Raw genomic sequence first — 16817 nt, 5'->3', positions numbered from 1 at the left:
CCCCCCCAAAAAAAATAAAAAAAAATTGGTGTCTTGTGAAGCAGGTTAGTACCTCTAATTCCTTTGAGGGGATATGCAGTATGCATTGCCTTCCTCTGGTGTTGTTTGGTGTTATTAATTCGTGACCTTTGCTAGTGTTGGTCCCTCTTTCTTCCCATCAATTATTAAATTATTGATTGTAAATTCAGGTGATATACGTGATTGTTGTGTTCAGTGACCCCCAACTCCACTCTACTTGGTGTCCCCCCCTTCCTCCCCCCTCTCCTCCCCTTACCCTGTTACCCCTGTTTCCCCTTCCTAGGGGGTTCTTATAGTGAGACCTAGGTAGGTAGGGTTTTTAAGTAGCGGTCCAGTCTGTTTGTAATCGCCATCTCAAAGATCTCCCCCTCGGACTCCAGCTTGCCCCTTGCGGCCGGGGGACCCCCTGTTTCCTCCCCGGACCCCCGTGGATACACTGGGGAAGCAGGGGAGTCAGTGGCACTAGTAACGCCGCTGCTCGGTTCCGACCTCTCCCGACGGCACGGCTCTGTAGCGTCTCCTCCCCCTGACACGAAGGATGGGGACGTGTTTCCGCTTGACCCCGTGTCAGCGTCAGGTGACCCACGGGGGAGCGTTCCGTTCGCTCTCTGGAAAAAAGCCCCGATGTCTACCGCCAGGTCTGCGGGCTCCAACAGCAGCGGCGTCTTCTTCTTTCTTTTTCCGCTCCTCCCCATGTTGTCGGCCAGAGCGGGGTTCACAGGGGTCGATGCAGTAAGTCTACCGTAGTCTCAGTAATCTCTATCGTCTCAGGTCTCTTTGCTCTTTGCTGCAATCTTCTCTCTCTCTCAAACCATGCTTGATGAGGTGAGGTGTGGGAGCCACAGGTGCACACACCTTACTCCGCCATTGTCTCTAAGCCACTCCCCCAAGATATTTTTTTTTTCAATGCCCATACTGGCCAACTGACCACCTGAAAGCCCTTGCTGGCCACCAAAAAGCCCGCACTGGCCACCTGAGAGCCTGCAATGGCCACCTGAGAGCAGAAAAACAAGCTCAGGGCTCCCACTGATTCTGCAATATGTTGACTAGTATAATAAGTTAATTATATATATTACAGTGTAATAATGATAGAAATAAAGTGCACAATAAATGCACTTGAAACATCCCAAAACCATCTCCCCCTCTCTCCCTTCACACCCCTCCCTCCCCCCTCGCTTTGTGGAAAAAATGTGTCAGCTAAACTGGTTCCTGATTCCAAAAAGGTTGTGGACCACTGCTATAGCCAGTGAAAAAAGATTTCACTGGCTGGTAATGATGAAGGACCCCACACTTATGTAGAAGGATGATCAACAGCACTCGAAAAGATTGTAATCAAATCCTTGTGTTGATTTATTATAAAAGAGGGTCACATATATCGATATAGCCAATGTTTCAGGGCCACGCAGGGTCCCTTCATCAGGGCGACATAGTGACTTAACTTCCTGGTTTGCTTCATTGTAATCAACAAGGAAATATACACTGAGTGGCCAGATTATTATGACCACCTGACGTTTGTAGGCATATTAGCTATAATTAGCTATAATTTTGCGCTGAAGTTGCTAGGGGGCCAGACCATTATAAATAGGGAAGCAGGTTGTTTACCACGACAGTAGAAGTGATTTTTTTCTGAAGTTATGGGTAAACAAAGCGATTTAACAGCCTTTGAACGTGGGATGATTTTTGGCGCTCGGAGCCATGGAGCGCGTATCAGCAAAACAGCAGAATTCATTAAATGTTCAAGAGCAGCTGTTGTTAAAGTGTTTAAAGACTGGACTGTCAGCCGAAATCTGGGTCTGAACGTGCAAATTGTGTCCGTCAGCGACTAGTCAATGTTAGGGCAGAACGGAAAGTGACAAGACTGGTACAAGACAACAGAAGGGCAACAGTGCAGTGTCAGATTCCTCGCATCACCTTTCAACATCTCGTGGAGTCACGAGGCAGCCCAACAAAGTCATCTCGTGGAGTCATCTTGTGGCCCAACGAAGTACTGATGGGGTGGTCATAATAATCTGGCCACTCAGTGTATATTGCCAGATTACCAATTTCTTCACTAAAAAAAGTCTTGCATTTATTAGTGCATTGTTGCATAAACCACGTCAAGGCACTAATAAACGATGTAACTTTTAATGAAAAAATTGGCTGCTTTAGCACTCAACAAACATGGTCAGTTCTGGTCCGGTGTCTGATAGAGATATATCAATAATCTGCATTGAAACCATGAACAACTTGCTCTACTGGTGCAGACCCTGATGTATGTAAAGATAGTAATTCCATTGAGGTAAAAGTCACAGATCAGCCAGTTTAAGGGTAGGTCATGCTGTCTCGAAAAGACTATTAGCTGGGTCACCTTATGTAGGAAACAGGCCATGGCCAAAATATCACCAAATTAAAGTGTTTGAAATATATGAGTGCCACAGCTATTTTGCAAGCCTAGCACATCTTTTTTTGTTTGTTTGCAAGGATACAAAATTAAAGTATATCCATTGCATTTGTGGAGCTTATTAGCCTATTAGATCAGCAAACCAAATGAGCCCTCCTATGAATACTTTATTAGAAATTCATATTAGCAGTTCACTGTGGTCTAGTGTATAATTAAGCCTTTCTCTCTCCACTACAAGCTATGATGAAGGAGGCCAATGCGCCCCTATTACTGTAACTTTTAATTGTGCCAAATAAAGATTTACTGGGCTTACAAAATAGTTATAGCACTCTTTTGCTTCAAACACTAATATACTGACACTCTGAGGATTCCTCTGAGCACAAATGTTGCCTACAAAAGATAGAGATTGACCATATATACTGTGATAGAGAAAAACTGCATTCATGGTCTGTGGAAGAAGATACCCTGACTTGAAATCAGTGTCCGAGTCAAACTGTTATCCAAGATCTTCTTTCGACCAGGGCTCAATGCATACCCCTTGGTAGAAGATTTATCGCATTTTCATGTGATTATTTTAATAAATAGCTCATTCAGCTAGAATGAGCAATTGGAGGGAACTTATGGTTTCCCGTATACTTCTCAGCATTACAGACCAAACACATGAGGCAGTTCTTGATGAATGGGCCATTGAATAAATTGTGAAAAATAGTGGGAGAAGCAATCATGTAATTTTAATAGTGGCCTGCTTGCCAATACTTATGGCACTACCATCATTTTGATTTTGTAGTGGAAAAAGTGGGGTAACAACTATAGACACAGCAAAGATTTATTTAAAAGGCAGATCGACAGTTTTTAAAACACTAAAGACAATATATTTTTTAGTAGATTTCAAATATCAAGCAGTTTAATTTGTGAAATGTCATTAAATATTTCTTAAACCACACTGTATATATAAACAATGGTATGCAATAGGCTCAGTGCTATGAAAAGCAAGATCCTAAGGCAGCTCTTCTTAGCAGGAAGCACAAACCGCACAAATAATGCGCATATACATGCTTGCTGTCCCATTTACATGTGTAAAGGGAGATAGAATGAAAACATAAATGAAATTATAACTGTTACCTATTTTTTTTAGTAAGATGGGTCTGAATCAGGGTAAGAAAAAAGGTACAAAAAGTAATAACTGAGATAATACTGCTTATTGTTATTATTATTATTATAATTATTATTATTAATATCACTAATAAAAATATACATAAGTCATTCAGTAAACAAAAAAAAAAACCTGCTAAAATGGCCTGCCTTCTCATGTGTAGCCCTTCTACACTGGTGATGTGTAGAATCCCACTTACATTGGCTGTCAGTATAAATGCTCCATTAAATTGATGTAAGTGGGAGAAGGGCCCCATTTACTGGTTTTCAGTGGATACTTACCTTGGCACTCAGATGAGTGATGGTGTGATGATGTTGCTTCTTTCTAGTCATGTCAACAGTGGCAGCGGAACTTTGCGGGCACCTTGGTTGGGCAGAGATCAATTTGCCCGTGCAGTAAGCCGAGAAATTAAGCAGGGTACTTTTATGCTCTTAAAGTACCCGTGTCAGTGTCCAAACACCAGATCCCAGAGATCTAGAGTCTAGACTCCTGCTGGGGCTGGCTCTGACTTTTTCATAGTCAGGCTCCAATAATTTTACTAGCATCTAGCATCTGCATTTCCTAAAAGTTGACAGACATTCACAGATATTAAATCATTCCATGAAGTGTATGTTTACATGCCATTTAAAATATATATATATATATTTTAAATGTATTCTTTTACTATGTGTCATAATGGTATCTAATACAATGTTACATACTCGTGAAGCTACGTAGCTTTTTATTACATCTGCTAGCATTTGTATTATAGCTTGTGCTCTATTTTACAGGCGCATGTTCCCATTCCTCAGCTACCGTTTGTTAGGTCTGGATCCTTTGGCTCAGTACACGTTACATGTGGAAGTGGCTCTGGCAGATCAAAATCACTGGAGATTCCAAGGAGGAAAATGGATCCAATGTGGCAAGGCTGAGGGCAACATGCCAGGTATGAAAAACAAAACAACTTTAAAGCAAACCTGTTGTGAGAAAGTATGGAGGCTGCCATACTGACTAACCCCTGAAAACGCAATATGCCCTCCTGCCATGCTGAATCAGCGGCTTTAGTATTTTTGAAGTAAAGAGTCGAAGACACCATGATACAGTATGCATGCTTGTTCTGGGAAAGTGAAAATTTAACGTGAAAATTTAGCTTTGGATTTGAATGTTTGGTAAATAAGTCAGATTATAAGAGGGCCCAGTGGCTCTGGTAAGGCTGTTCTCCACACAACAGGATCCCAAAAAAGGGAACCCAGAGTTGAGGATCCATGTGTACATAGTCCAATGACACATCAAACAAAAGGTCCAAAATCTTTAAAAGGAGTTGTAAAGTCCCAGCATAGACTCTCCTATAATAACATCAGCAATGTAATAGGAACACATACTAGAGTTGTTTTTGATAATACAATCAACACTTACTTGAAAAAATTCCTTTTATGTAGTGAGTGCTGCCTTTTGTCTGCCCATCACTTTCAACAACTGGATTCCCAGTGTGCTTTGCATGTCTCTACCTCCTGCTTGATGTGATGCAAACTTGATTTTTGAAGACTACATAGACCATCGTGCATTGCTTCCAACAAGCAATGATGATGTTACATTGTGGGAACGTCAGACGTTAAGTTGTTGAGTTGTAGTTCAGATAGCAGGTGCTGACACAATGATTCCTGGCATCTTGTAACTTCTAACTAAGAATTATTTCTGCCGATTATGCCATGTCTTTGTCCTACCATTTACAACACCAGAGCCACGAGGAAGGGGAATTTTTTGAGCCCCCAAAATGCGTTCGATACTTTGCGTTATCCTGGTATGACTAATGTTAAATTAATTTTGACTCTTGGGCCTTTTGTTTAGGGCTATTATTTAACCTTGTTCTGTGTTAGCAACTCAGAAAGTGTTAAAATCAGAGAAAAACAGGCAATTAGAATTTTTTTTACAAAGATGTCACCATTGGCAGCTTCCATACTTCTCTCATTTATGTTACATCTGTTAATTTAGATCAAAACAATCATACCTCAAAATGATCATCTGTGATTGCAACCTGTACATCCTCTGTTCAGTCTATGCAGTGCAATCTTTAAATTGTTGCCTACATAGCAATAATGGGGAGCAATGGATTGTTTCTATTGATCTCTACAAGGATTTGAGAAAATTGCCCTTCTGTCATGTATATGTGTAACGATCCGACGGGTTATGACGGTGGATCTCAGCTGCGGAGATTAATTATATACCAGGGTTAGATTAGACTCAGCCCGAGGGTTCACGGTTACACTCTGTATGGTTGGAGTGATGGTGGAACCCTCTATAACATCATATGCCAATCTTTGTATAAGTGCAGGTAATCAGAACTCTGAAGTATATTTATACAGAAGGATATGGTTCGGGTCCATCAAGTTAGGTTTAGTAGTTATGTTACACAACTTATATGAACTAGATTCCCTTTTATGCAATGGTAATGATCTGAATAGGAGCTGCCTTGTTGCAGTACCTCTACCTCTCCACATACAGTTACTCAACCTAGGATGGCAGTAGTGTGCACAATCACTTTGAAGTGCTGTATTACACAGGAAGACAGTTATAATCAGGCAGGTTTTACTTGCGATTAGGAGGGTTTACTTCCACTGGATATAACCAGATCAGAGGCGCAACAAGAGTCCAGGAATGAAGGGGTAGATCCCACAGGACCGTTTGTCCAGAATATGCAAGGTACTTCCGACTTGTTCCACGAGGCTGTTTCTTAGGAGGAAGGTCCTTGCAGTGGTGGTTCGCTGGCGAGTTGCAATGGCTCGGCGTTAGCAATACTAGAACGCCGAGGCATTGCAACTCGTTTCCTTATAAGGGGATCGGTCTATTGAGGTGGGCGGAGTCACGAGCGGCGGCCGCGTCTCCTAGTGACGTCATGCCGCTGTATCGAGAGGCCGGCCCGCGGCCCGAAATGTCTGATACGAGAGGTACCCTTACAATATGGCAGCATCTGCACTGAGGAGTAAGGGCACTCCAAGCAAATAAATGTCTCTAGTATCTGAGTACATGTAAATTCTGTTCTGCAAATGTTGCATGACTACATTGTAGATGTAGACACAGAAACCATAATCCCCAAATGGTAATTTATTAAAACAAGCTTCTAACTGCATATATGAGTATGTATAGTATGTAAAGTCAATGTACATGTTTTTTGCTGTGTGGCCTACCGTAACAGTATCCATACATACCGTAACAGTGTTCCATAACAGTAACAGCCAACAGTATTTTTCAGAGGAATTAAGGAAATAAACATTTCTGTCTGTTGGAAGATATCACTTTTGAGAATATTACCATTGTTTACATATTTTCTATTCTGATAAGCTATTGAAACTACATAATGATCTGATCCCTAATTGTTATAAAAAATTATTGATATTTATTATTTCTATTATACTTCTAGGTTTGTTTTGTGCTTTCCAGCCCTGTATTTATAATAAACATTTTCTAAGATGGCTGCCATTGCTTCAGTACTTTGAGTCCCTAACCCAGAGGAAGTATACTGTACATATAAAAACTTCAGACTTTACTCTGTCCATTCCCGATCTCCGAACTTGTATTTGCAGAATGAGAAGTCAGCATTGGCAGCCTCCATTCTCTCAAGATAGGTTGGAGACGTTGGGTAGTTATTTTTAGGTTCAGTAGGTTAAAAAGGTAGCAAAATGAAAAGGAAAGGCTGCAGCTTTCTGTTCTGGCTGTAAGTCCAGAGTTGTTCAAAAACATTATTGTAATTAAAAAAAAAGTATGTTCAGATACTAACTATTTGAGGGAATAGCAAACACAACTTTAAAGAACTAAGGGCAGATAAAAAATTAACCCTTGCAGTGAGGCTACCCCCCAAAAAAGTGCTTGCTTTATAGTATAGGGTCTAAGATAAAAGAAATATACTTACCCGATGGTCCCGTTTGGCTGCTAGACTTGTCCCCCCAACCTCTTCTTCCCTGGGCTCCGGCGGGCAGTCTAAGCCCTGCTGGCATCTTCATGTGTAATACAAGTCCATTGACTTATATTATATATGAGAACACCGAAGTACATTTCACCGCTGGAGGGGGAGAGAGCTGAGCCGGACCACAGGACCGAGGATTGGGTAAATATAACTTTTTTTTATCTAAACCTAAACCAAAACGAGCACTTAACTCTTGCAGTGTGGGGGTAACCCTATTGCAAGGGTTAATTTTTTAACTGCTCAGAGTTATCCTTTAGAGCTAAACTCCAAGTATAACTTTTAATACATACTTACATTGGTCCAGCCTGGCTCAATGTAAGTATGCATATGCCAAAACTGAGCAGATGCAGCTACTACAGTGCTTTACAGCGATCTCCTGGATCACGTAATGGTGCTGAGCTGAGCTCACCTCTCCTCCTTCCTCCACTCTGGCTGTAGAATGTCCCTCAGTGCCCTCATGTCTAATGCAGGGCTATGGGTCGTGCAATAGACCTGATGATATCAGCAGGCCTCTATCTGCCAGAGTGATGGGGAGAAGAGGTTGCAGACGCTGGTCTTGGGAGTACAGCAAAAATATCTGTTGATCTTGCCAGAAATCCAGTAAACATGTAGCTGCCTTTGCAGCAAACTGACATCTCAAGCAACGTTATCAGCTATTATCAAGTCTCTTTTGTGAACTGCTGAATACCTCCCCTCTATTAGGAAGATGAGGAGAGGGGAAGTTGTTTGCAGTAAAGGAAGTGTGTTGCTGGAAGGATCAGCAGGTACAAATTATGGGGGGAAAAATCCTGAAAACAAATGCAGCCACCACATCGTATGACTAGTATGTTGCAATAAATCCAGTTTTAGTTTAGCTACTTTGTAAGTACACATGGCTGGAACTGCATAAGATTGTGTTGATAACAGGAAACATTATTTATATTAGGTTTGATAAAACTTCAATTTTTTTCTATCTAGGGAACCGAATTTACCAGCATCCTGATTCTCCAAACACAGGTGCTCACTGGATGCGGCAAGAGGTGGTATTCAGCAAACTCAAACTGACCAACAACAAAGGAGCCTCTAGTAATACGACACAGGTACACTTGTGTACAGGCGTTACATGATGATGAGTAAAAAAAAGCCATGCCACAGGGCACAGATTATCCTAAACATTGTGTATCACAGGGAAGTGATGGCTCCAATTAAGGGGTCAGGCCATGTAAAAGTGACATTTAAAATATTATTATTATTATAATACGGGACTTATATGGCACCAGTTTGCTCAGCGCTTTACAATATAAAGGGAGACAGTACAGGTAGAATACAATTCAAGACAAGATGGTTAGGAGAGACCTGCTTGTGAGAGCTTACAATCTAAAAGGGAGTGGCAAGTGTTACAAAAGGTGGTAGCTGTGTGGGGTTAGTTGTATGAAAAAGTAAAAGGTTCACTTATTAGGCAGAGATGGGATAGGCTTCCCTGAAGAGATGCCTAAAGGCTGACAGAGAAGGTGATTGCCCTGCGGTAGGGAGTTTCAAAGGATGGGAGATAGTCTAGAGAAGTCCTGGAGGTGAGCATGGGAGGAGTTGATGAAGGAGCAAGGGAGTAGGAGGTCTTGGGAGAAGTGGAGGGGATGGTTAGGGTGATACTTTGATATGAAGTTGGAGATATAGCCGGGGGGGCAGAGTTTCAAATTGCTTTGTAAGTGGCTGTTAATATTTTTTATTTTATCCTTTGGGCAATCAGAAGCAGAGAGGGGATGCAGATACTGAGCAGTTGTGAGGTGGATGAGTCTTGCAGCAGCATTCATGACAGACTGAAGGCAGGATAGCATGTGTAGAGGTAGGCCAATGGGGAGGAAGTTGCAATAGTTGAGACAAGAGTGATGAGGAACTTTGTGGAATCATTTGTTAGAAGGGGGCATATTTGGAGATGTTATGGAGGTAAAGGCAGCAAGATTTGTAAAATATAGGTGGAATTTTTGGTTTCCTACAGGCTTCTTATATCTTTTGTTAGTGATATCTACCCACCATAGTATATGCCTCTGGCTTGGAGTTTTGGCTGTTCCCACACAATTTGGGGTGTACCCACTCTTGTTATATTTTCATTATTATAAAATCAAAGAAAAATCCAACAAATGGCTGTGACAGGTGTACATACTTAACAAAAAAATCAATCATGAAGACCTTAACAACAGCATTCCTGATAAATTCCTAGATGGATTTTCCAGCCAGAGACCTTTTTCTCTGTCTGGTTTTATATGATATCTGTGTTGTCACTGAGATTTCCCCTCCTTCGCTATTCTGACGCTTGTCATCTGGACAAGAGGTGAGGGGAATCTTAGGGTCTCAGGTGGGCTGGTCGGGGGGGCCCTTTCCTTGCAGCTCCTTACATGCCGCAGCGGGCTTTTTACAGCCCCGGCGTCCTCCACCTCCTCCCCTGTCAGTGCCCGCCCGGCGGTAGTTCCGTCGTCCCGTTGTCTGCAGGGCAATGTGGAGTGCAGCCTCGGCGCGGGAGTTGCCTCTGCTCTGTGTGTCGGCTCTATATCTCCCCTCCTGCTCTCGCTGCTGGGCTGGAGACGGAGCCGTGTCTCAGTGAAGTGCCGGCCGGGCGGAGTGCTCTGAACCCGCAGTCAGATGCGCATTTCCCCGTACCACCCGCCCCCGGCTGACCTCTCTTGTACATTAGGAATGTTAGGCGGCTGCAGCCGCCTAACTTGCCTAATTAAAGAGCCACCTCTGGGGCCCCTGTCCTGGGCCCCCTCTAAGTGGCGGAAACTCCAGGGCCGGTCGCAGCTGCGACCTTTGCGACCCTGGTAGTTCTGCCACTGTCTCCAGTATATCATATAAAATGTTTTGACAGGAGTTGGGCCTTATTGGAGCACTCTGGGCCACTTTCGGTAAAGGTTGTGCTAAGCTCATGTTTACCAGCATATGTTTTAAAACAGAGGATTGGAGGACTATTATTTCCCCACCCCTCCACTATTTAAAAATGAAACTGGAGAAAAGACCTGTAGGCGGCTGTTCCCCCTGCTGATCGCTGTGTAGGTACATACAGTGCAACACTCTGTACACAATGATTGCTGTGATGACCAATCACAGTGATCACATGCTAGTATGTAGATTGTTGATCATTTCCATTTCTTACAACAGATGAAGGCCAGGAATCTGAAATAATTAATGAATCAGTCAATCAAAAGGTCAGCAGAAGCAGCTGCTGATCCATTCATTCATTTCCACTGACTGACTAAGGCCTTGTTCACACCAAGCGCGTTCCAGGAGCAGAGCAGTTACAGAGCGGAGCAAAACTGCGTCCAATGTATTCCAATTGTATTTTTAGCCCCAGTTCACATTGCAGCGTTCCGTTCCAGAGCAGGTAAAAAAACTGCAGCAGGCCCTATTTTACCTGCTCTGGAATGCTCTGGAACGCATGCAAATGCATCAAAAGCGCATGCAAACGCCCTGGAACGCACTCAAAGACCATTTTAAACTAAAAAAAAATTATTAATTTTTTTACCAAAAACGGCCCGGAACGCATCAAAAACCTAGCAAAAAACGCTGCACAACCCACTGCGTGTGTAGAAACTCATGCAGATCTGCTCTGCATTTGGTGTGAACAAGGCCTGAGGCTTTTTTTTTAACCCACCCTCCACTCCTACACATCTGATCTCAAGCTTGTATCTGTAGTGTGATCTCTATATTAACCCCTCACCTCCTCTATCCTGCACATCTCCACATTAACCCCTTCATCTCCATTCTTCTGCTGTATGTGACCAATTCATTAACCCCTTCACCTTTTTTAGATCACTCCAGAAAGGGGTACTTTTGGGGGTTTTGTACTGTCCTGGCATTTTAATTTTAACAGAAAGTAAAGGGAACAGTTTTTCTTTTGACATGTTTGGTTTTTTTCCCCTGTTTATAGTAACAAAAGAAAAATGCAGCAGTTATTAAATACCACCAAATGAAAGTTCTATCTGTCTGAAAAAAAAGTGATATAAAATCACTTTAGGTTAAGTGTTGCATGACCAAGGAATTGTCAGTGAAACCATCACTGCAGTAAAAACCGAAAATGGCCTGGTAATGAAGGAGTATGACAGGCTGGTACTCAAGTGGTTAAAGTTTATTGGTTTAGCTGCCAAATGATTTGCAGTTCTGTAAAAGCAATGGCATAATGTTCACAGGCGACCACAATGCACAAGGTGATCTAGCACCCAAGACAAAATCAAATGAAAGTGCACCTCTCACCTTTCATCTTCCCTTGAGCACATTTGCATGTATAGTGGCCACAGCGTGTGCAGAAATGAGAGCTGCTGTCTGCCGGCCCTCAAGTTGCCACCTTTTAGTCCACAGCAAACCAAACAGGATGGGAGGCGTGTGGCAAAATTGTTAGACTAGTCTGATTCAGTCATAATGAACACACTGAAAAAAGAGTAAAATCAGTGATACAAAATTAACACTGCAGTAACCCAATATCCATATCCCGGCCATTCCCCCCATTCAAAAGTACAATTAATCCATACCCCTGGTATATCTCACACAACTCTATCATATAGAGTACGTATGCTCACCGAATTACACATCCATGCGGGTGTCCTTGCTGGTGATCCATCCTGTCTGTGTATGAGTACGGACACCCGCACCCGCATGGACGTGCAGTTTAAGGTGGGAGTACGGCCGCGTACTCCGACAGAGGAGAACATGCTGCTGCGTACAAATCACACGCAGCACCTGTCCTTCCCAGGAGTGGCCCGATACGGCTGTGCACGCAGCACGGATCTGTACGGGCCGGCTGTTAGTCGTGTGAATGAGGGCTTACTGTGCAATTGACAGCGAATGCCCGTCTAGTGGTACAGCTCTGATGTCGTTTGCCACAATGGCTCCTATCTCAAGCTCAGTGTATTGACTATACAGCACGGATTCCTCTGGACTATAATGATCTACAACCATTTGAATGTTAATTCTCCTCAGCTGGCTCTCCCCACCATGCGGTATCATAAATTAAACAAAGCACACACCATAGTGCACAGGAATATAAACACATACAAACATTATTAACCCCTTCAGATATTTCCAGACACAGCTTCAGAAATGTTTTTCACTTCTGGGGACCAGAGCAATTTTGCCATTTTTGCTGTTTGTTAAACCGTAATTTTGTTAAACCGTCATTTCCATCTTCCTCATTCATTGCACCTACACATATTATATACCGTTTTTTAAAGGACAAAATGGGCTTTAATTTGACGCCACATATTCATATTTTTTAATACAAAAAAATGCAAACAATAAATAAATTGTTCTTTACAGCTTTGGCAACAATAAAGTGTACATAATTAGTGTAGCTAAAGTAATTCATAATACATTCTTTTATTTGTCCTGATTTATAGGGTATATCATATGTCTGGGTTTTCAGTTTATTTTGGGTGTTATAGGTCACAAAATACAAGGAGTAAAATACAGTTTTAGTGTGGAACAAGTTTAGAATGTGGTATGTTTTTCTCCTATCTTTAATAGCCTCCTCGGCACTATATTTTCTTACAATATTTGTGATTAAACATTCTTTTAGATTTTTTGGACTTTTTAAAACTTGTTTCTTTTCTATAATTTTTTAAAATTGTAAAAACTTTATTTTTTATGTTTTAATTGCATTTTTATTTTTTTTTTAAACTAGGGAACACTAAGGGGTTATTTTTGTATTTACAGGGGCTTTGATACTTAGTATCTCTGATTAGAATACATTATTCTCCTCAGAGATACTTTGTATCACTTTTGTAACACACATTCGGCTAGCAGGTCCCGGCCCTAGAAAGGTTGAGAACCACTGCACTAAGTCACCACGTTCTATACACAGTGTACAGGATGTGAGGACGCTGAGGGATATACCATCGCTACAGCCGGCCGGCTCGGGTGAGTATATCTTTGTTATTTTTGAACCTAGACGCAAATGAGCACTTAACCCTTGCAGTGCGACGGTAGCCCCATTTCAAGGTTTACTAAAAATTTTACCAGGAGTTCGTCATTTAGAGACCTCTGCTGTTCAGGAGGACTGAGAAGATTGAGGATGACATGCTTTTGTTTGAGGTACCATGCCCAACAGTGTATTGGGCAGATTGGCGGTCGGGCATGTGTCTTTAGTACCAATGGATGGTATGGATGGTAACCTGATTATCCTACACTTCCTCTCCTGCTCACAGTGCACCTGCAATAAAGTAGATTAATGTCTGTGTGAAAACAAGAGGCAAGGGGGGAACCAGAATAAAGATCAAGTGTGGGACTGCAGTTGGTGCTGATTGCTGCCTAGAAAGTATTCAAGCCTGTAAGCCTCTAGTGTTTTATGGGGCAATCTACGAGGAATGGCCCCGCAACACACAGCACATAGAACCAGTGCTTTGTAGTAACGCGTGTTTTTTCGCATATTTCTTCAATGCACAATGGGCCCTTATGTATTATTTTCCCCTTTCATTAAACTGTCTCCTCCATAGGTTTTTCTTCTCACTTCTCTATCTATCTTACCACCTTTCTAATCTGAGATTTAAAAACAGTGATGGAATTTTTTTGGTTTTTCTACACTATTCAAATTGTTCTTCATTTTCATGTTCCTCAATTAATTCCTTTGCAGTTTGTTATACATCACTCTTATTTAGAGATCCTTCAAAGTGACCTTCTTCAGTTACACTAATATTTATTACTTTAACATTGTTTGTTAACCCATCGACTGTAAAAAAATATATGCTACTCATCAGCCTTTCTCAACGATGGTGCCGTGGCACCATGGGGTGCCTTCAAATTTTCACACAGCGCTATGCATTTCTATGGTGCAGGTGAGTTGGCCAACAGCACCATGGAAATGCAGGATGCTAATCCAAGGCAGGCTGCATCCAGTATCTCCTCAAGCAGTCAAAAAGGATAGAAGTCCACTTCCTGATGTGGAAGGGAGCTCCTGATGGGAAGCAGAGCTTCTGATATGAAAGGGGGGGGGGGGACTCTGATGTGAAGGAGGAGGACTCCATGTCTTTTTTTTTTGTGTGGGGTCCTGCCCTAAAGTGGACCTTTACCCCTTTTACTAAAAAACACATCAGCATGGAGCTCTACATGCTGATGTAAAATAATCTTACATTTATTAGTTATAGAGTTAAAGACACATGTATTTTATTTACTTACAAATAAAGTTTATCACTTCCTGGTCCAGTTTTGGCACACATTATGCCCAAGCGCTGCATCCTGTGAAGGTACTGTAACATCAGCAGTGCATTGCTAGGAAATCTCATCTGTAATCTCACGAGATCTCAGGGAAAGGCATTTTCCTCCCTTGAGATGATGTGCATAGTCACATGTCGTAGTCACATGTGCCAGAGTTCCAGGACGTAGAAGGGAGAGCTAGTAACCTGCCCTTAGCAAAAGTGGCTACTGTCAGAAGAATGGGGAGGAAAAGAGAAACAAGGTATGCAAAGCCTGCAATTATCTAGAAGTATGTGTTTGTAGAATGTCATTACTAAACATTTCTAAAGGTGTATTTGTGGTTATTTTAAATATATGGGTAAATTTCCTCTTTAATATCTATACCAGACCTTTTTCAAGCATAGCGGTCTGATAATAGATTTTTGGGGAACCACAGTAATTTTTTACATTTTAGACTAGGGTGCCTTGAGATTCTGCATAGTTTTAAACAGTGCATTGACTGAAAAAAGGTTGAGAAACAGTGCTGTATATCAGGCAATCACAGGGTTGAAACAAGCTAAAAAGCTGCTATAGCTGCCAGCTTGTCTTAAAATGAATCTGTCAGCCTTCTTAAGTAAAAATAACTTAGGCAGCAGCAAAAGCCACACGATCACTTCCACATTGCAGAAAGGCAGCAGCCCATCCTGCTACTTTATAACAGAACTGTGATGACTGCATGAAGCAAACCCATCACCGCCAAACCACTATCACATAGGTGGCTTGTCATTTTGTAATTTTTTATATTGTCCCCTTTTTATATTAAAAAAGGAGAAATGTATTAAAAATGTTTAAGTATAATAACCTATTTTAAAACCAGCAAAAAAAAAAATCACACGCAGATGCATATGCATACACACATGTAACATAATATATAGTAACTAATATGTAAGGTTGAATATAAACCAAGGTCCATCCAGTTCGACCTATGCATGTGAGTAAGTGTGTGTGTGTGTGTGTATTTATCTTGCTCTAACACTTCCCATATCCCTGTAGGCTCTGTGAAAGAAGAAACTCATCCAGAAGTTTCTTGAATTTATCATTGTGATCAGTAGATACCACCTCCTGTGGTAGGGAATTCCAAACTTTCACAACTCTCACAGTGAAATACCCCCTTTGCTAATTCTAAGATTGAACCCCCTCCCTTTTAACTTCCTGTTGTGTTCCCGGGTTCTCAATACAGTTTTGGAATTAAACAGTATGTTCCTAATATTGTGGTCCCCATTTATGATTTTGAAGACTGCACCTCTTTTCTAAGGTGATTAGGTTGACCACATATTACAGAACACATATTACATTTCTCCAAATAGCAGAGGTAGAAGAACAATTTTAGGGTCATGATTTAGGTTTAAATCTAATCTGATGAACTGCAAATATTTAATATGTGACCAGGGTTTTATAGTTCAGTATTTACTGGTATTTACTGGTAATATAATACTGGTACAAGTACTAGCTAAATGCTCTGATATCGGACTTTCCAGTCAGAGGGAGATTCCCTCTGACTGGTAGTGCTGCGAGGGAGCATGGAGTCAGCTTCCCGGGCAACCAGGAAGCCGGGCCGAGGGTCATGACTAGGAACCCGACATTACGCCGCCTAGCGACAATGCAAGGCAGCCTGGCTTCCTTACCAATCAGGTCAGGAAGCCAGGCTGCCTCGCAGTGTCGAGAGGGAGCGTAAAGCTGGTGTGCTTTCAATGGAACACCGGCTTCCCAGGCAATCAGGAAGCCAGGGCGGCAGGTCATAACCCACGGGCCAACTTTCTGATTAGCCAGGCCCACGCTACCTTGGGGTGCCAGTATCGGTATTAGGTATCGGCAAGTACCGGACAAAAATGTATCGGGACTCATACTTGATGCCGAAAAAACAGTATTGGTGCATCCCTAGTATTTAGTAACTCGCATAGTCCCATGCTTTACAATACATAGGAATTTCCAAATTATATTTTGCTTTGTGCACAAAAAGAGAATGGGAATGGAGCAAACAGAATTTGAAGCAGTTGTTCATAGTAACCAATCAGCTTTTCTTTGTAGTTTGTTCAGTCAAGCTTTCAAAATGAAAGATAGAATATGACTGGTTGCCATGGGCAACTGCTCCAGATTCTGTCTGCTCCAGTTTTGATATATATACATATATA

At 41.9% G+C, this 16817-nt stretch overlaps 1 protein-coding gene across 1 annotated transcript in view; it reads left to right on the top strand.

The window, feature by feature from the left end:
* The window catches only part of TBX21 (T-box 21), a 48831-nt gene that overhangs the window by 26736 nt on the left and 5278 nt on the right, over positions 1 to 16817 (top strand). The window contains exons 2-3 of the mRNA XM_018565595.1: positions 4322 to 4476; positions 8449 to 8570. Coding sequence (XP_018421097.1) covers positions 4322 to 4476; positions 8449 to 8570 — 277 coding nt within the window. The remainder of the gene's footprint in view (positions 1 to 4321; positions 4477 to 8448; positions 8571 to 16817) is intronic.

Source organism: Nanorana parkeri, unplaced genomic scaffold (genome assembly GCF_000935625.1).
Source record: "Nanorana parkeri isolate BGI_ZX_2015 unplaced genomic scaffold, ASM93562v1 scaffold864, whole genome shotgun sequence".
In the NCBI taxonomy this organism is placed as follows: domain Eukaryota; kingdom Metazoa; phylum Chordata; class Amphibia; order Anura; family Dicroglossidae; genus Nanorana; species Nanorana parkeri.
Note: the sequence above shows the minus strand (reverse complement) of the source record. Positions and strands in the feature narration are given on the sequence as shown.